The sequence below is a fragment of the Osmia lignaria genome, chromosome 4 (assembly GCF_051020975.1).
Source record: "Osmia lignaria lignaria isolate PbOS001 chromosome 4, iyOsmLign1, whole genome shotgun sequence".
Lineage (NCBI taxonomy): Eukaryota > Metazoa > Arthropoda > Insecta > Hymenoptera > Megachilidae > Osmia > Osmia lignaria.
The window spans coordinates 11,138,332-11,158,419 of NC_135035.1; the positions used below are offsets into that span (position 1 = coordinate 11,138,332).

Here is a 20,088-nt window from a genome sequence, read left to right on the forward strand (position 1 = left end):
TGGGATTATTCTTTAGGGAACAATGGCGTCTAATACACCAAAGACTCCGTATGGAGGCAGCACCGTCCAAGTTGTTGCAGTATGTATTACTTTACCGTTCGATATTGGAGTAAAGTCTCATTTTGTTAGATGTGAAATTTTATTTGCCAGAAGGATATTTGCATAAGGTATATTTGCCTAACGTAATCCTCCTAAAATATCGGTGAATCAGTGGGTCCGCGATTACGTGTAAAGAAATCGCAGCTTCAACGTTCTCCGCGAAATTAATGGGTTACAAAGGTTTTCTAACCTCTTCCTTTACATTTACATGGAAACAATAAATATGTATTGCCAAAATTGATTTCGCAATGTTGTTAAAATAGTGTCGTACAATTGTTACTTGAAACCTTCCCACGTATTCCGTACTACATTTGTTATTTTAGTGACCAGATACGAGAAATAGTGCCGATCATTTCATTGATTTTTCTCTTATGTTTCTGTAATTTTTTAAACAAAGTGTATTTAAAATTTATAACATCAAATGGCAATATTTTGGTTTGCATCAAAATTAATTGATGTAATTAAGAGGATCTCAAGAATAAAGACCTACCTATGAATCCAACTTTTGAGGCCAGGTAGCAGTACACTTAGGGTAAGCAAGCATTGTTAATATAACCATGTTTTAGCAGATATTAGAAAAACATGAGTTACCACCGTGGAGGAGGTAACAAGCCAAAAGGCTTTGGATTTGCCGGTTTCCAAATGACTGGTACCAAAAGAAGCGGCTCAAATATACCACCACCTCCCCCAAATTCTACCCTAAGCAAACAAGGGTATCATACCATGAATTCAATCACTGAAAATGCTTTGTCCGCGTGTTGGGGTATGCCAAAAAAACGTAGTAAAACCGAAGAAGAGTGAGTATAAGTTGGGAGAGAGAAGTAGAGAATAAGTGGAGAGCAAATTCTAAATTTCACGATTACTTCGAGCTAGATACTTCGAGGACGACGACGATCCTCCACCATTCTCTTTAGAATATATACCCGCGCCTGGATCTCCTACCTACGATTGGATGAAGAAATCGACGCCAAAACAGGAGAGCGACAGCGATGAAGATCCGCTGGATGCTTTCATGGCTGGTATAGATGCCGAAGTGAAGAAAAACACTTACGAAGCTCAGCTCGCGGAAGATGAGCGCAAGGAAGACAAGTCTAAGGGATTCAGAGCAGATATCGACTGCGAGGACGACGAAGAAAGCTATTACAGGTAAGTTGCGCCGATTGACCGGCGAGATGGGAGCGAAGAAGCAGAGAAAAATTGACCGGGTTGTTTATCCGACAAGGTATATGGAGGAAAACCCAACCGCGGGGTTACAACAAGAGGAATCTGACCAAGAAATCGAATACGACGAGGACGGGAATCCTATCGCGCCTCCGAAAAAGAAAGAGATCGATCCTCTGCCTCCCATCGATCATAGCGAGATACAGTACGAGTCGTTTGAGAAAAACTTTTACAACGTCCACGATGAAATCGCCAGCTTAAGCAAACAACAGATCGACGATTTGAGAAAGACGTTGGGGATAAAGGTATCTGGTCCCTCGCCGCCTAACCCGGTCACAAGTTTCGGTCATTTTGGTTTTGACGATGCGTTAATAAAAGCAATTAGAAAAAACGAATATACCCAACCCACTCCTATCCAAGCTCAAGCCGTTCCTGCCGCATTAAGTGGCAGGGATATAATAGGTATAGCAAAGACTGGTAGCGGTAAAACCGCAGCCTTCATTTGGCCCATGTTGGTTCACATAATGGATCAGAGAGAATTAAAGGCTGGCGACGGACCTATCGGCTTGATTCTTGCCCCAACAAGAGAATTGTCTCAACAGGTATTTAATTCTAACGATAAGATATTTTAAGGGAAACAACACTATACGTGGATAAGCTAAGTTCGTCAAAACCATTTTATCGACTTACTTGTATTCGTAGATTTATCAAGAAGCAAGAAAGTTTGGGAAAGTCTATAACATTCAAGTGTGTTGCTGCTACGGTGGTGGTAGCAAATGGGAACAAAGTAAAGCGTTGGAAGGGGGTGCGGAGATAGTAGTCGCAACACCGGGTAGAATTATAGATTTAGTCAAAATGAAAGCGACGAATCTAACCAGAGCAACATTTCTGGTATTAGACGAAGCCGATAGAATGTTCGATATGGGTTTCGGTAAGGAACAAGACAAGTCTATTAGAATCGATTACAACGAATTAACTGTGTGTTCATTTTTATCGACAAGATTGTTGTTTCACTTGTTATCGCTCTATCTGATTCCAGAGCCGCAAGTACGTTCAATTTGTAACCACGTTAGGCCGGACAGGCAAACGTTGTTGTTCAGTGCAACTTTCAAAAAGAGGGTAGAAAAGCTAGCGAGGGATGTTTTAACAGACCCGGTTAGGATAGTTCAAGGGGACGTTGGTGAAGCTAATGCTGACGTTACTCAGCACGTGGTAGTCTTTAATAATAATCCAACCGGCAAGTGGGCTTGGTTGTTGCAGAATTTGGTCGAATTTTTAAGCGCTGGTAGCCTGTTAATCTTCGTTACCAAAAAGGTCAGTCAATCATGGTCGCGCGGCTTATTTGGATCAATGAGATACAGGAAAGTATTTAAAGTATCGTTCGATTTGCATCGCAGCTTAACGCGGAGGAGCTTGCGAATAATCTCAAGTTGAAAGAGTTTGATGTTTTGCTTCTGCACGGTGATATGGATCAAATTGAAAGGAATAAAGTGATCACGGCTTTTAAGAAGAAGGAAGTCAGTACTTTGGTTGCTACTGACGTTGCTGGTAATGTTACTACTTTGGGATTTTTTTGGAAACTTGTTACTGGATGTTTCAGTGAAACTTTTTAATTTCCTGTAGCCCGAGGTTTGGACATTCCACATATCAGAACTGTCGTGAATTACGACGTAGCGCGAGATATCGATATTCACACGCATAGGATAGGTAGAACGGGTCGAGCCGGGGAAAAGGGTACGGCGTATACCCTTGTGACGGAAAAGGACAAAGAATTCGCAGGACATCTAGTCCGAAATTTGGAAGGAGCGAACCAGGAGGTACCAAAGAGTCTGATGGACTTGGCGATGCAAAGCGCTTGGTTCCGAAAATCGAGATTCAAAGGTGGAAAGGGAAAAAGTTTGAACGTCGGAGGAGCTGGACTTGGTTTTAGAGGAAGGCCTGAAACTTCGTCGACTTCGGTATTTATTCGTCGAATTTCTTTTTTTATCATAAATAATTCCCTTCGGACGAAAGTAGGATTATTTGAAATTGTTACGACTTTAGAGTAGCGGTTCTTCGTCGCAAGGATCGAAGGACATTAGCGAAGTGGTGAAGAAATTAGAGAGACATGGACCTGGTAGCGATCGATTATCCGCTATGAAAGCTGCGTTTCGCAGTCAATACACTTCTCAGGTAAGTTACGTTTTCTTAGGTGATAAAGCGTAATAATATATAGAGGGATATTTGATTTTAGTTTCGGGCATCGTCGGATCACACGTGGGAACAAACTATTACACGTCCTTCGGTGATAATGCCACCACCGCCTCCTGTACCACCAAAACCAAATACGGAACAATCGCGATCTCAGAATAGCCAAGCATCAAATACCAGCGGGGAGAAGAAGAGAGTGAGGAAGAGTCGATGGGAATAATCGAATGACTGTAAAATTTACCATTATTTTGTGTATACTATTATTATCGCTAACGAAATGCAATGAAACGACGATGCCGAATTGTTTTATATTATAATAAAATTTAATTTTACCAATCCTGCATCTGGTTCAAATTTTCTTCTCCTTTCGAAACTAACCACCTAACAGCGTTCAACGGGCAAGAGTCTTTATTGAGATAACTTTGATACAAAATTGAACGGGTCGATTAAAATCTAAACGCGGATAATGCTAAATACCGGCCTCGATAAAATGCTAAGCACTACGATATAAACTGAACGATCGATTCCGATTCACGCCAATTAAATCGTGATTGCTAACACTTAAAATAAAGTTCGATAGCCAAGGTAAAATTAGTAGAGGCAATGCTGCATCGTAAAAGGATAATCTCGTGAGTGAGCAATTTTCTTGAACGCAAGTTGTAGCGATACTTTCGTTCAACTCTTTCTTCAAAGATCAAGCGTCCTTTCTTTGAAGTGTAACATGAATAATGGGAGATGCGTACGTTTTCCATCGTGTTTTAAACAAAGTTGATGCTATGCTATTGCGTTTACTTATTCGCGATTTTTGCTTAGAATGAGTCACGTGGTAATTATCCTCGTAAGGCAAGGGAATCATGGCCATGATTGAGTACTCTATCGATTTCGTTGATACTTATCCTTATTAAACGATAGAAATAATAAATGAATAGTCAAATCTCAATCTGTCGCTTAAACGTGGAATCGACACTGGCAACCAACTTTCTTTTACATTATTTGACGAACACCACACATTACCTATGCCGATCTCATTTGCTCTGGGTTTCCATGGTGCAATGTTCACGCGTTGGATCGATTCTACGCTTCAACAAAAAAGAAAATTATTCTGTTAGATTGCTCGATATGGAGATTAAGTCAAGGATACGTCTGTGACGATGGATCACGTTTAATCTCCATATTTGACGACGTTAATGACGGGTTACCGTTTGTCGCGTACGATTTGATGACACACGTTTGCCGATTATTTATTTGTCAGCTTCGCTCTTTAATCAAAGAAAACGCGTTTGCATTAAGATCGCGAAAATTCACGGTTACCGTAATCGGGGAAGATCGAGCACACTAGATTCAGTCTTGGAGAAGGAGAAGTCTATTTTTTTAGGGGTTGATATATTGAGGCATCGCGGGGCTGCTTTTCCTTCTGGTTTTCTCGTTTTGTTGCAGCCCATTTAGCTGAACAACAGATTTTTTGTTCGGCTCGTTGTTGTTCTTGTTAAATTTCTCCATGGCTCTGCTGTAAGATCCTGTACAGACTCTACCCCAAAGTCTCTTGTCTTCCGAGCACTGTTTGTTTCTCCCTTCGCTCGAAGTTCTCTGAATTTCATTTCTTCTTCGAACTTTGCTGGGATCCTCTTTTTCCGCCTGCTGGACGTCCTCCCAGGAGACGTTCACGTCCGATTGCACGCTGGAAGGTGTCGGACAGCTGCTATCGCTGGACAAAGAAGAAGATCTTACAAAAGAGGGTGGTACAATCAATTTTATTTTATTAACTTCCTCTTTCGAAGGTAAGCTCGAAGGTGGCTCGCTTCTAGCACGACTACCCGTTCCTCGAATTCCACCCTCGTTCGTATCCTGATTATCGTGAGACAAATTGTCATTTAGAATTATCTTGGCAATCGACGTTCTTTTCCTTAAATTTTCCAAATTTTCTTTCGGCGTACTTTGAAACGTGTCCACCCTCTGAAGGATATCTTTCAAGTTTACGTTGACACATTCCATAACATGGGTTGTTGCTTTCGGTCTATCGGTTCTTTGTTCTTTTGGGCTCGACTTTCCGTTCGAAACTGTGGTAGCTGTCTTCTTAAGCGTGTCCTGAGAATCGTCTTTGACATGGCACGTTACCTCGGGATATATATAATTTGGCAGTCTTTCTTTTTGACGAGTGAAAGTAGCGGTCGTCTTTTGAGGCTTTCCGTTTGTTGTCTCCGTTGCGTTCAACTTAGCACCCTTCACGCAACGCTTGTATTTCTCGTCTATCGTGGTATCGACATTGTTACGAGCCGAATCTTCTGTGAAAATAGAATCGCCGTTGATTTCGATCGGCGGAATGATCATTGACCATCGATCTTCCTGTTGTTCCCACCTTTCCTTCGTCTCCTCGATATCTAATTTCTTTTCATCGTTCACAGAAGTGTTGCTTTCGATTTTTGACTTTTCCCGATTATCGATATCCTCGTCTTCGTCTTCGTTTGCTGAATCACTGACGAAGTTCTTCAGGATCCCTTCGTTTTTCTCGCTCTTTTTCCTCAGCTCTTCCCAGTTCTTCCGCGGCTTGTAACTCGTCTTCCGTCTAACGATTTTACTCTCGCTGATATTGATGTCTGGTATAAAAAGCCTGAGCGCTTTTGTTCCGGTAGGGAAGGTTACTTCGTTCACTCTCTTCTCGGTCATTATCGCTTCCAAGCTGGTTCTCGAGGCGACCTCCTGGTGTTTGTTAAACGCGGAGACGAGCTGCGCCACTGTGTACTTTGGTTCCTCGGTTTCGGACTCTGTCGAGCGATCTTCTTTGTCGTCGGAAGTTGCCGAATTGTTCGAGTGACTCGAAGCGTCCGAGTGCTGTCGTTGACAGGGTCGTTTGCCGGCTATCAGATTCGATTCCGTTTCGCGATTCACAGACGTTTCGTCCGACTCTTCGGTCAGCGTGTCCGATTCGATTGATTTCAACGAGTCCAAATTCTCCTCAGACTCGAAAGTTTGGCCTCTCGATACTTCCATCTGATTTTGAACCTTCTCTTCTACCGGTGTCACGGACGGCGATTGAACGTTTAAGATCTCGGTATGGGTAGCGACTTGGAGACAGTCGAAAGTTTCCGGCTGCGACACCTCCAACTTTGGAACCTGTATGTTTTCTTCGTTAAAATGTTTCTTAGTTTCGCTTAGAGTCGATATATCGTCTATGCTGTAAGCATTCGAAGCATCGATTTCAGCGCCTAATCGTTTGAAGATGGGCAACATGTCCTCGGTCTTGGCACGTTGGTAACTCTTCCTTCTTCGTCTTAGGCACTCCAGGCTTCTATATATGTCCAACATCCCTTGGGATTTTGACAAAGATCTTAGACCGTAAAGTTTCTCGCGTGATTTGCTAATTACCGGATTTACTATCATTCGCGTTTGCAACGAACTCGAGTTTGCCGAGGAATTTCCATTGAGCAAACACGCCTGGGATTGGATTCGATTCAGGCTTCGTATTCTGGACAGCAATCCTCGACTGGGCCCGTGATTCAGATTCGCCTGCGAACGACTTCGTGCGCGACTCAGCAAGCCTTGTGTTTGCTCTTTATTTAGCAAACAGCTCTGGCTGGCGCAACTTAAATTCGTTCTGGATGAATTTAGGCTTGTCCGCGAGTCAGCCGGACTCGGGAAATCTTCGCTACCCTCGAGGCTAGATCGGCTTCCGGTGAGACGGTGACTCAGACACATCTCGCTTTGACTCAGCAAACAGTCCTGCAAGCTTTGATCGCGATGATTCGACTCTTGGACGTCGCTCGAGAGATTCGCTTGGCTGCTTGCCTGGCTCAACAGCGCCGCTCTTCTAAGATTCTCCCGACCGACCACTCGTTCCAGAAGGACTTCCCTCGATTTCGACAGGTATCTTCTCAGGTGAGGCGACGCTTGTGTAGGTGCTGCACGCAGCCAGTCGTGACGCAGGCATTGTTTCGCGGTCATTCGTGCGCTGAAACCAAGATTCACTTGCTCATGAGAGGATATTCAATCCTCGAGCAAGCAAGGCTAACTCGTACCCTGGCAAATTTATAGCTCACCTTGGGTCTAGCACCAGAAGCTTCGCGACGAAATCCTTTGCCTGCGCCGAGATATCTCCAAACAGTTCCTCCGGAAAGTCTACCTCACCTAAAGAAATATTTTGAAACGTTTCTTGATCGGTCTCGCCGCCGAAAGGAGAGAATCCGGTTAACAGCACGTACGTCGTTACGCCCAACGACCTGAAATTAATCGCGACGTTCGCTAAACCGATAATTCTCGATAAAGAAATTCATAGATTGATCCCGTGTTTACGCACCACATGTCGGCAGCCAAAGTGATGGGCTCATAGTGCAGAATTTCGGGTGCTGAAACGAGGAGAAACGTTAATCGGTGGGCTGTTTAGTTGAATAGCCTCATTTGAATTCGTGATATCATCTAGGGACGTCATTTTTATTTGCAAAACGAAAATTGGTCGTCTCGTAGGCGTGGATGATCGAAGAACTCGAAAAAGGTGGATTTACCCAAACTCCTTAAACGCGTTGTTATTATTATTGCGATTGCTTTTTAGGTTTCGTAGAATCCATAAAACTGTTATAAACGTTTGCCTCGGCTAGCTACTTGATAGATAAACCTTGACGATTAAATCACGATCGTTTTCGTATCTCTGACGACGCGTCAAACACAATTTAGATGTTTGACGATACACGTGCTACTCCTATTATTCGACGAAGCGATACGATCAACGGGAATAATGGACGCGCATCAATTATGTCGTCAATTATGCTGCCTACGATTCTCGTTGAATAAATATTCCCTGCTTTTACGCGTCAGTCGGATGAAACGTAAAACGTTAAATGTAAAACGTCGAGGATGCGCATAATAATAGAGCTCGATTCAAGTCAGATCAACTGTAAATTACAGGAGCAATTAAGATTTATCATAATAATTCACAAGGTCCTATCGTCCGTAACAGTTTCTATAAAAGTTCATGACGATCCATTGGTTGCAAGATCTAACATTTCTAGTAGAAATGTCAACGTCGATTAGTAACACTCTTAAAGCACCGACAGTAATTATCTTCTCATTTCCGTGTCCTGTGTTGATCGATCACACAAGTGTATCGCTAGCGAATGATCCATTAGTTTATTAAAGGTCGATAATCGGTAGCTTTGACAACAGCATCGCGCAATAAGGCTAACGTGTCAATTAATATCGATTATGTTCGCGATCTTGCTCGCAGGAGAGATCGTCAATTAGCGGGGCGCGGTATTGATTGGTAGCAATTAAACGAGAACGAACGAGGAGCAAAGTGCCGACACACCTGTTTAACTCCTCGCTGAATCAAGGTAATACGAGCGATACATCACACAGATACCAGTATCGAGGCAATTTATATTTTCCAAGTGGCCTAAAATTCGGTGGAAGCCGCTCGTACAAACGAAGTGTTTTGCTGTTTTTTCCTTTTACCTTTGCATACCTCGATCGTGCGTACGATAAAAATGAAACAAAGTTGCTGATCGAGAGACGCGGTTGCTTACCCACGTAATCCGGTGTCCCGAGGATTTCACGAACCTCTGTCCCCTCTAAGACCACTCTCGAGATCTCAAAGTCGCACAGTTTCACCTCGCATTCTGGGAAACTGCCCATCATCACCAAATTCTGCGGCTGCAACATAAAACGCCGTCGATGGTAAGTCTCTTTCCGCCATCAATTAGTTGCCGTTTAATTGAGTCGTTAATTCTGATCGACCGAGACGCTGTTTCTTTCTCCTTCTTTAATTGAATCCTGAACATAAATAACGCGTAAACGACGCAAACTTGCTCTTAACTCTGAGAATGAGCTCGTTAATATTTTTAACGCCGTTGGTTATCGCATCGCTGAATACGATTATAAGCAAGCTCGATCATTGTTCAAACGATTTTCGTCCAACTCTTCGGGATTCATTATTAAGACGTACGACGTTATGTAGATCACGAAATTTGCATATGTTAATATCCGTACCAACTAAAGATACTTTCACTGGCAAGACCACGCGGCACGACTTCGTAACACCTGCTAAACGGCATCGATAGATCGATTCAAGTTTACGAGACACCCATGACTAGCATGAGTCAATCACGATTTACGATAATTAGATCGAAAGAAGAGAAAAAATCAGGTCCGTGGTTTCGTATTCTGAGCGACGTGACGGAAGGAATAAATCAATTTTCTGTCCTTCCTGATGATCTACGCGTTTAAAGAACGCTGCCAATTAATGGCCAACTAATGAACCAATCGAACGTCGTTCTCGACGGGATGTCTACGAGTTTTTGCCGTGTTTTGCGTACGATTTTGGCGATCGAACGTAATCGTTGCGCTTAAATTATAGCTTTTCAAGTGAAAATATTCTTCGCTCGAAAAAGTAGAGAAAACGAAGAGCGAGCAATTGCGCGATTGCGTGGCAGGCTGCTTCGCGATTCGCGCTTCATCGAGAGGAACATCGCGACCATTTACATAAACACGGTAGATGCTGTTACGATAAATTCGAGCGCGCACAGGGAATAGAATGGAATATTAAGTTTCTCGGTGAACAAGCGCGATCGAGGCTGCGATCTTTGCCGCGTAGCCTGCAACGCGGACAGGATTTTCATTTTTTTTTCTTTTTTTTTTAAGTGAGAGGACGCGTTTTATTCGCGCGACGAGAGTCGCATAAGAATGCAACCTATATTCTTGATCTCGCAGAGCGTAGATTTCTCAACGGCCCGTTCTTCGCGTTTCCTTATACACGTCGTCGCTGCAATTTCTCGGCTTAACGAGCACGCTTAGAAGCGCAAACCAAATCAGCTTTGATTATTGACTGCGACCTGTTTTGCATTCTTCAAAAGTAGCAGAACGAGAGCAGCGAGAGAACGATCACCGAAATGCCTGAGTTATGTAACAGCAGAAGAAGAAAAAGAAGAATAAGAAGCGTGCGTGCATTCGGTTCGGAAGAATCTTCCTGGCTCGAACGCGTCGAGGTCCTTGGAGACGTTCGCGTGGGCGACTCTGAATATTCAAAGTTCCTCTCGGTAGTCCCGGCACGCGTTCGATAAATAATGACAAAAGACGTAAAAATAATTCTGGGTCCGCGAGATGCGCAATTCCGCGTCTCTAGTCGAGTAAGTAGCGGAGAATCGGTGTTGCGTGTCAAGATTCAAGGGAAACGCGACGATACGAATCAACGAAGTTGCGTTCACGGAGTGAAATCACCTGGTCGCGATAAATCTAATCGCGTCCTTCAGGGTCTGCGCGTTGATCGACCTTTTCCTTTTTTCGGACGAGTAAGCGTTTCTCGATAGAACGAAACGCGTCTAACCGAATCCCACGCGGTCTCTCGCCGCACTGACCAAACAACCGTGTGGGCCGAGACCTCTGAAAAAGAGGCGCGATCGGTACCGTTCGTTTCGTTTCCAGGTTAATCGAAATGAACTTAGAGATGGGGCTTAGAAGAGTAATGGCCCGATTAAACGTCGGAGACTGGGGCCTTTTAAGCGTGGTCGAAACGAGCCGGTAGGCAATCGATTAAAACGTCCTCTCCTCCGCTGTTTGAGTAAATGTCGCAAAACACCCAAGAAGTGCTCCAGTTACGGTGAACAGGTTAGCCGCTCGTGTGTCCACAGAGACGCTAGTGATTCATCGAGTGCGAGCTAACGAGGCGAGGAGAATGCGATTACTGGTTCGCGTGAAACACGTGGGAGCTCGAGCGCGTTTCATTCCTTGCCAGGATTTCTTTCGAATTCGAACGTTTTGCTCGGTTTTTGCCTCGATCGAAAGTTGTACGTCTCTGACGAAGCGAACGACCCGGGAAGCGACTGCGGACGACCGGACCCTGTTCCCTTCGGCGTTACGCCAAACGAACGCGAACTCTTTCCTTTCTCTTTCACGGGAATTTCGCGAGTTATCAGTAGTTGCTCCAGTTATGGCGGTCAGACATAGATATCGAACGTTCAGAAAGCGAGATAGGAACCAGGTGTGATTCACCTATGGAGTAAGGGCGTGGTCGTTTCAGTGCGAAGAGCGTGGGGTCTTGTCGCGTTCCGTGCCAGAGCACCGACTGTGAATCGTTCCACACGATTCTCGAGATTCTTTTGGAAAAAACGAACTACATATTGGCTGGAGAACGCTCGTCGATCGGTTTCCAGTCGAATCCCTTTGGCGACATTCACGAGAAGTCGAAGGGAGGACGCGACGCGACGCGAAATTCGATCAGACGGCCCACGGTGCAGTCTGCATCGAGAGACAATGTAATTGCATCGATTCGGCGATGGATAGGGAGAAGTGCAGCTTGCCAGCGGCTGTTCCGCGCCTCCTCTCCCTTTTGTACGCGCCCCACTATATCCAAATACGGTGCTCGAATGTTTATGGAGCGCGGGAATAATTTTCAATAGGCTTGAAAACTTTGCACTGGCCAAGGATGATCGTTGCTGCCGTAGCTGACGTTACGACGTGTAAACGTACTTCGAAATGATCGATAAACTGCTTTCGTGTTTCGTTTTCGAGTAAATCGCAGAGCTTAAAAATATGTCGGAGGTAAACGGATTTACGAGCGAAAGGATCGAACGTTTCTCGTTTGATCGAGTCTTAATCGAAGAGCGGACATTTTTCCGTAGACTGTTTACAGATCGTAAGTTTCGTCGAAGACGACAGTGGTACATGCGCGCAGTTTTATATCGGTATTCAGGTATTCACGTAGCGTGAATGCAGAAAACGGCCGATAATCGAATTCGAATCGGACAGCTAAATAAACAGCTTTGGTGGTTCGAGGTAAAAGATTCGCGACACGATTTACGTCGTCGATAAAACTCGGCACGCGCTCGAAACTCGCGTCCCGTTCGAGCAGACGCCTTGGTCGAGGATCTTGTACCGTGGCAAAAGCTCGTCGACCTTTCGCCAATTTCTCGCGAGGATAACGAGAAAGAAAGAATCCTTTTATCCGTGGCGGAGAAGTCGGACGACCCCGTCGGATCGCGTCGTACTTTACTGCATCTTTGGATTTTCTTCTTCTCCTCCTCCACCAACTCCTCCGTATGTTGCGCGTGACAACAGCGTTCGCTTCGATTCCTCGCTTTGTTCGAGAAGAAAAATCTGTCCGTGAACAGCACGGTGTCGTAAAGAAAAGGAAAGGTAGCTTGTAGCGAATCGCGAGGCGACCCAGACGGCAAATCCTGCGTGGAACTCTTAATTACGCCGACGCGATGCTTTACGAGCGTTGTAGTTCGTCGGTAAAAATGGTGGAAGCAAAGCTCGCGCGAGACGGCGAGACCGGTCGTTATTGCCCGTTAAGAGGGACGGTCGTCTCGCCGGATTCGAGCGACAAGCTGAAACTACAAGACACGGGCTTTATTCGACGACACGCGACGCCCGCGTACAAAACCTCTTTTCCCTGAGTATGCCGACTAAAAGGTGTTTACGTTTCCGCGATTACGGTAATAAAAAGCGCGCGTGTATCGAGAGGACGCGATAAATTGCTTGAAAACCAGCTGGAACAGGGTCGTGGCGCGCATCGGGCTTTCGTTTCCAGACGTGTCCGAATTCCAAGCGAATTTTTTCTTTGTTCCACTAACGCGTGAAAGGCAGTTTCAATTTGTTTGTTTCGGAGCTGAAATAATAGCTAGAATTCCTGTACGTATGATTTCGAACGAGCAAGTGCGCGAAAGAAATCGTCGGAACTATTCGGTGACGCGACGATGCCGCGTAAAGTCGGTTCCGGGATCCGGATATACGAGAGAAACGTGACAAGTTCGTTTCGACCTTTTATGGGTCGAACTTACCTTGATGTCCAAATGGGCGATATTTCTCTCGTGGAGGTAGGCAAGTCCTTCTACTAGCTGCCTCACAAAGTGTACCACGTCACCTTCGAGGGGCACCAAATCACCGTCGATGAGCGTCTGTAGATCGCCTCCAGGTGCGCTGAAAAGTCGAAAGTTCGAGTGGTTTCGTTCGTTGGCCTCGCCGCTTGATTTCTCGAGTTTCCACGTGTACACGCGCGAGTACTTACTATTCCATCACCAGAATAATTTCCTTCGGCGTCTCGTATACGTCGTGCAATCGAACGACCCGTGGCGATTGCGAGCAGAGAGACAAAAGGGCGATTTCGTGCCTCAGCTCGGCGCTGCAGTCCGCGTTGAATCTGCTTCTCGAGGAGAACTTAGCCGCGTAGAGGATCCCGCTAGATCGAGACCTGCACCGATACACTTTCGCCCATTGCCCGCTGTGGAAACATTCCGAATTCATTTCTTTCAAAGATGAGAGAAAAAATGAAAGGAAGAACACAGCTTCGCGAAATTTGGTTGGCTGATACGACGGGATTTTTACAGTGGTCATGGAGGATTCCGAGCGTCTCTTCGACAAGGTCGACGCCGCGGCGCCTGGCAAGGCTGCGCTGGCAACGCAGTTGTTGCGTGTAACCGACGCTTCGAAGCGATCTCGCTTTTACGCGTCTCTGCCTCCGGTATCGTACACGGCAGAGTATGTACATTGCGCAAACGTCCCACGCCAGCGTCCATCGTGGACAGCTCTCCCGTTGACCGCGTTCTCGAAAGATCGAAACGCGAACCTCGAGAAAAACGACGATGTCCGATGCAAACTTCCTTCGACCGATCCGGAAGCGGTGTAAATTTCCAAGAGGAAAGTAGACGCCCTTGCGCGCGAGAATCGTCGAATCCACCGGTTCCCTCCTTCCCTCGTTGCAATTTCACCGAATCGCGTCCTTTAATCGAGACAGATAAGCGGCTCACTCGTAACGAGCATCCGATACCGAGTGCAATTAACTTTAATAACCTCTGAAATTCGAAGATTGGCAAGGCTCGTTTTTCCAGGTCGCTCACCCTCGTCCCGCGGTGCGAGGCAATTTTTGCACGCCGAATGCCGTGGATTCAAGGCCCATTTCTAAAAGTAATTACCAGGTGTGTTGAGCCGCGTCGCGTTGCGTTCTGTTCGGCTGCAACAGCAGCTCGAACCGCGTTCCGAAGCGATACCGAATCGCAATCATGCTCACTGAATCACCGAGGATACAAGCCGACCAGGTAGATCGCGCTATATACGGTAGTAGGCGCACGTATTATTCCGACAATCGAGACGATTAAATTGCTCGCGATTATTAAAGATCAAAGCATGAACAATCTTAGAAAAATTAAACTTCATAAGCTGCCTTGTTCCGGCGCGAATCGTATCCGTGCAATCGATTCTTTGTAGCAGCCGTTCGATTGTCGCGAATTTCGCGCACTGAACTCGAAACGTCCGCTTGCCTCGCTAATGAGTACAAGTCGAACAAGAATGAGAATTTGTAGATCGTTTCGAATCGCGAAACACCTTTGTAGTAATCGTCCAGTAAATCCGCTTCATTAAAGATGCAAAGACACGAGAGGCAATTGCGGTGGATATCGAGCGACCAATGGATTATCGATGCACGCCTGACGGTGGGTTACGAGGCTCGTTCCAGCTTAACGTATCCGATAAATATGAAATGAATTAAAGTTCACCGGTTGTCTGTATCTTTTAAACGAAATCTAACATAATTTCGAATTAACGATCGGTAGGTGTTTCGCGATGGAAAGTTATGGGACGAGAGTCGAGCGATCGCGATTCAATGCAATTTCGTTTTTACGACGACGATCGCATCTGGGTCGAGCCGTTCCAGCAACGGAATTAACGCGTTATCGCTTTCGATTAAGCGTGCTCCATTTCGTGCGAACGCTACTTTGCTTCTCGACTCGAGTTCGGTGGTCATCTGAAACTCGACAGATGCGAGTAAACGGAAACGTAAACGTCGATTTCTCCGCACTGAATCGCTTTGAATCTTATCGTTAACCGAGCGAGATCTATTTCTTAACGCGGCTCAAGTAAATTTGTAACATCTTACTTTGCGAACGGCTTCGAATCGATCTCGTAGTGCTCGGTGATCGGTCCAGTTTTCACCACCCTGGCCAGTTGCGCCTCTTGAACGAGAACCAACCCCTCCTTAACGTGTTTCTCGCTCCATTGCACTCTGCATCTTCCCCTGCATCGCTCCTCGTTGCCCGTCCTGTCTGTCACGCGTTTCGCTTTCGCTTTCGCTTTCGCATTCGCGCACTTTCCCGACGACGCTTGCAGATTCCGACGCTGAGGCCGTGGGGACGTCTTCCTCGCGGATGACATCGTCGGCGACTGATGATTCGGCTGGTAAATCATGACGTATCCAGACCAGTGGTCAACAAACAGGATCGAGCATGCCGACGAATGCGTGAAACGGACGATCACGGCTCGCGATCAAGTCCCAGGGCATCGAGATCTGAAAAAAATGATAGATTCGTTAGAAGGAATAGAATCGTTTACCGATCTGAAAGGATCCAGACTCGAGCGTGTGCGTACTTGTGCTCGATTTCCCAAAGGTTCGAGGCGCTTTAACTCCGCTGGACAACTGGCGAATGAATCCGCGCGATGCACACCGAAACAGTCAATGGTTCATTGAACAGGCAGATGCATCGTTGGTCAAGTACGAATCGGTCCACTCGGTCGAAAGTATCGGCGACGATGTTCGCATCTCGATGAGAGAGACTGCGCGATCGCCGTTGCGCTGGTACGCTCGAATCGCGAGCTTGACGGTCGAGCGTTGCGGCTGAAACTGGCCACGAGTCGGCGAGAGACCACAAGCTTCGGCTTCGGCTTCGGCTTCGTTTCAGCCCGCTTCTCTCTGTTCTTTCTTCCCGTCGACTCGCTCGTCTCCCCGGTCTCTCGCCTCTCCAGCTCCAGCTCCAGCTTCAACTTCAGCTACAGAACTTCGTCGCGGATCTCTCCTCCTGTCCCACTCTTTCCTCTCCAAGTGGACACGAGAGCGCGGTTGTCGTTGTTGCTGCTGCTTTTAGTGCTGTTCGCGCGGTATATCGTCTCTGACGTAGGTGATATCCAGCCGAGGAGTACGATCTACCGATCCGAGTCGCTTCCTTCCTAGATCCCGATCTCACGTTACAATTTCACTTAGATTTTTAGCCTGGAAAGGGTTACGCGATTTTTCCTCCAAAGTCACCTAGCGTACGAAAAGATAAGAGGTCGTTGAATTTTTCAGAAACGCCAAAATGTCTCGAGGGCCCCAGCTGCGATAGCGAAACGAACGGTATAAGCGCGATTGTAAACGCGTTAATATGTTAATGAACGCGTAGGGGTCTTGCCTTCGAGATTTCCATGTCCGATTGTATCGCTTCTTGGAAACGAGTCGAGCTGTCGATCTCGATTTCAACGAAGCTCGTGCTCAGTCATATTTTCTATAACGCTAATCGCGTGCTGCATTGTTCCGCGTTCTCTATCGTTTTATCGCGAATTACTGCAGCTTATTATTATTATCGTTCTAAACGATAATTACATTGAAACCGTTTCTCCTCGGGGCTCGTACACGCGTATATTCGCACGCGTACATGGCAAATAAAGACACCGCTGCTGCTTGTCGATTCTCTTATGGATCGAGTGAAAAAACGACAAGGATGCTCGATCCCACGTCGAAAGGATTCGCAAAGGTCTTTCCTGATCGAGTCTTCTCAAAGGAGAAATCGATTAACGAGCCACTAGAAGCGGTCCAAGGATTTCATTTCCCGCTTTATCTTTTCATCAAACTGACGAAACCAACGAAAATCTATTCGGACGATCTTTGGTCAGACACGGTCGATTTTCCGCGACACTTTCTGCCGCTTGAATCACGATTACCTAGAAGCTCGTATCCCCGGGAGTATTCGCGGGTTGTCGCGAGGAAAATGTAAGTAGGTACGTGCAAGTATCCACGACACCGTGAGAGTGGTGACAAGCAATTAGTACCGACAATTAGCAACGACGTGTTCGTTGCCGATCGTGCCAAGGATAATTGCTGGCTTATCCGTCACTCGTCTACTTTCAATGACGAATTTGCAAGCACTTTTTTGCGGCTCCCCGTAACGTTCACCTTCGACGTGAGAAAGAAAATGTTCCGTCACGCGTGCACCACGTTTGCGAATTATTCCAGTTTGTCAATGGATTCGATGCAAAATGGGAAAGAATGGAGAATACAGAATGAAAGGGGTTTTCTAGGTAATGGCGTTTAATTAGGCTTGGTGCCTAGGAGGCACACTTTCAGCGCAAATAATCACGAATGTAGACATTCGTTGCCGGCAAATAGTCTGATCATCGATCTCATTGAAAAAGTACCATTTGCGGTTCAACCGTATCGAGCCGGAGCGTGAACTCGCGAAATCAATTATCATCGATTCAACGTCGGCTTGTCTGCAACCCGACGTCATTGTAGCGTTTAATGATTTCTGTTTATAGGTTTATCGGCAGGTGCAATAAATTCAAGGCGCGCGTCATTGTTGCTGCCTCGGTGGCTCGTTAGGTACTTGCGGCAACGTCCTCGATTCGATGCACCGCGTCGACGCGTTCGCGGAGATCCAGTTGGGACGTCTTACTTTCAACGTGGAAGAATGAAAAGTAACGTCGACGAGTTCACGGTCTTTCAAAGAAACGTTGTTCTTAATTTACGATCAGGATACTCGACGAAAATCGTTGAAAGGGAAAGAGCTTTTAATTCGTGGGGAACGTGTGGCGCCTGGAGAGCGCAACGATCGCGATAACGTTGTCCGCCCGATAAATAAGAGAAATTTTTGCAGAGGTTCGTTAACGCATAATTCATCGAGCAACGCGTTAAGCTATTTACCTGGTTGCGTTGCTCGTTTTGCTGGCATTGACGGAATTGGTACGCCCTGCGCGTTTGCTTCTCGCCGCCGCTCAGACCATAACTTATTGCCCGTCATTCAACGCGCTCGATTCAAGATTCGATTACGATAATAGCTTATTCGTTATCCGAATTTGTTTGTTACGATAAATTGTTCGAGGCGATAATGTGGACATCAAACTGTCATAAAAAATGAAGAGATTGCTTTTGTAGGCAATTAGCTGAACGTTATTTATTACGACGCCTCGATGAAACTAAGCCTCTTACCGTTCCGATGCCTTTTCATTTTCTTTTTTCCCGAACGCTTTCGTTTGTTCTCCTTGCCGGTACCCATTGATCGCACGGGACAACACGTATTTATTAATTTGCAAATTTATTCGTTGCGCGTCATGCTCCGCTTGTAATCGCTCGACGATTATCCACGCTGCTCCGCGCCGTACGCGGCGACCCGAAACCAACGCTGCGCGGGCAACTTTAATTTTACCATCGAATAACACGAGGAAACTTGTAATTGTAAGTAAAAGTTGATCGTGTTGGTTTTCATTTGGTTTTACTCGACGCACGAGAACAATGGGTCGAAGAAAACTAAAACTCGTTAGATCGACGGGCAAAGAAACGAAGCATTATTTACAGAACGAAGGAGATATGCGCCAGTATCTCGGGAGAATGCAAATTACCGACTACCATAAAGGACGGTATGATGCGTGCACTGGTTGCTCGTAATGCACGACGTGTACAGCATGCACGTGCAACTCCTCTACGATTTACGAGCCAAGAATTAGACACAATAGGAACGACCGGCTCGTGTCTAATAACCGACTCGCGGCCATACTTGGCCGACCGATTAATGTCCACTGCCACGGTACATTGCCAGAATTTGCAAGTTGCTCGTTCAAATGGATTCGCGACATTTATCTCGGGCTATCGTTCAACCGTTTTTCTTCCCGAAAGCCTCGAGACCACCTCGTTAGACCTTATTGTGTGTCTCCGTCGACCTCGAGGTATCCTCATAAAAATCTTGTAGTTGACAGCCTCCTCGCGTCCTAGGCGATCCTGTAACGGGAAAATATTCGTTCTAAAGGTTTTTCGTTCACTTCTCGTCTCTTGGAGAGTTTTGCTACGAAAGGGTCAAAGAGCTTTCACGGAGGAAGCAGACGATTCGTTTTTCTTTTTTCGTCTGACCTTCCTGGCGGATTTCATCGCGTCGTTTCCGCTAATGGAAGTAGCCCGAAGGCTCGTAGACGGTGTCCGGACGGCAATTCGTGGCGCCTAGAAATCCGGCTGTAACGTTCACGGTACCTACCTGTCAACGCCAAATAAAGTCGAACGGTTGCGCTTTCGAGCGATAATTCGTTAATTAGCGCACGGGTCGATCCGCGTATCATTCGATGCTGAATGCTCGACTTCTCTGACCGAGAGAAGAAAAACGGCAACTTGGTACGATGGCAAACATTAAATGATCGCCGACAAAAGCGGCGCGTTACCTCTAATTACAGGCCACCGCGATTCCATTTTTGTCCGCGCTACTTTTGCGAATTTATACGTGCCGATTGTCCGCCACCGTTACCCTTGACCGACCGAAATTTCTTGAGCAACCTCCTCCGCTCTCTACTCTTACTCTTGCTCTTGCTCCGGCAAAAAAATCCTCCGATACGTACTTACGAAACTTTCTAAAAAAATCAATCATCCAGTCGCCGCGTACCCGGATGTTTCGATCGAACTTTAGGCGACGCTCGTTTTCAAGATTCTTGAATATGCATCGCGTTGGACCGCGTAGGCGTCACCTCAAGGCGAAATTAACGCGATCTCTCTCTCTCCTTCTCTTTCGAAGTATGTAATCGTGCCGATTTGCCGACCTACGATCCAGAAATCGACACAGGGTACGTCGCTCCACCTTACGTAACCGATTATGCAACGATGCCCGAGAATCGAGCCCAACAAATTGTATCTTTCCCGCCGGTCGATCCAATTAA

The 20,088-nt window shown here is 46.1% G+C and overlaps 2 protein-coding genes across 5 annotated transcripts; one reads left to right on the plus strand and one right to left on the minus strand.

Annotated features, from left to right (window-relative positions):
• Nucleotides 1-24: 24 nt before the first annotated feature.
• LOC117603357 (ATP-dependent RNA helicase DDX42) lies at nt 25-3,786 on the plus strand. Of its 3 annotated transcripts, none has more exons than XM_034322409.2 (10): nt 25-167; nt 666-896; nt 973-1,245; nt 1,322-1,862; nt 1,963-2,191; nt 2,300-2,574; nt 2,658-2,808; nt 2,884-3,218; nt 3,304-3,432; nt 3,494-3,786. In XM_034322409.2, the coding sequence occupies exons 2-10, from the start codon at nt 682-684 to the stop codon at nt 3,668-3,670; spliced, it is 2,325 nt and encodes a 774-aa protein (XP_034178300.1). In that variant the 5' UTR covers nt 25-167; nt 666-681; the 3' UTR covers nt 3,671-3,786. The 3 variants fall into 3 exon arrangements, with proteins under 3 accessions (XP_034178300.1, XP_034178299.1, XP_034178301.1); XM_034322408.2 differs by having other exon boundaries at nt 43-167; nt 669-896; XM_034322410.2 differs by lacking the exon at nt 25-167 and adding an exon at nt 180-279 and having other exon boundaries at nt 669-896.
• Nucleotides 3,787-3,986: 200 nt separating this feature from the next.
• LOC117603355 (uncharacterized) lies at nt 3,987-19,155 on the minus strand. 2 transcript variants are annotated; one of them, XM_034322404.2, is made up of 8 exons: nt 15,793-19,155; nt 15,305-15,712; nt 13,442-13,654; nt 13,215-13,353; nt 8,964-9,090; nt 7,742-7,790; nt 7,485-7,664; nt 3,987-7,396 (listed from the first exon to the last, which is right to left on the minus strand). In XM_034322404.2, the coding sequence occupies exons 2-8, from the start codon at nt 15,610-15,612 to the stop codon at nt 4,822-4,824; spliced, it is 3,591 nt and encodes a 1,196-aa protein (XP_034178295.2). In that variant the 5' UTR covers nt 15,613-15,712; nt 15,793-19,155; the 3' UTR covers nt 3,987-4,821. The 2 variants fall into 2 exon arrangements, with proteins under 2 accessions (XP_034178295.2, XP_034178296.2); XM_034322405.2 differs by lacking the exons at nt 13,215-13,353; nt 13,442-13,654; nt 15,793-19,155 and having other exon boundaries at nt 15,305-15,445.
• Between the last annotated feature and the right edge of the window lie 933 nt (nt 19,156-20,088).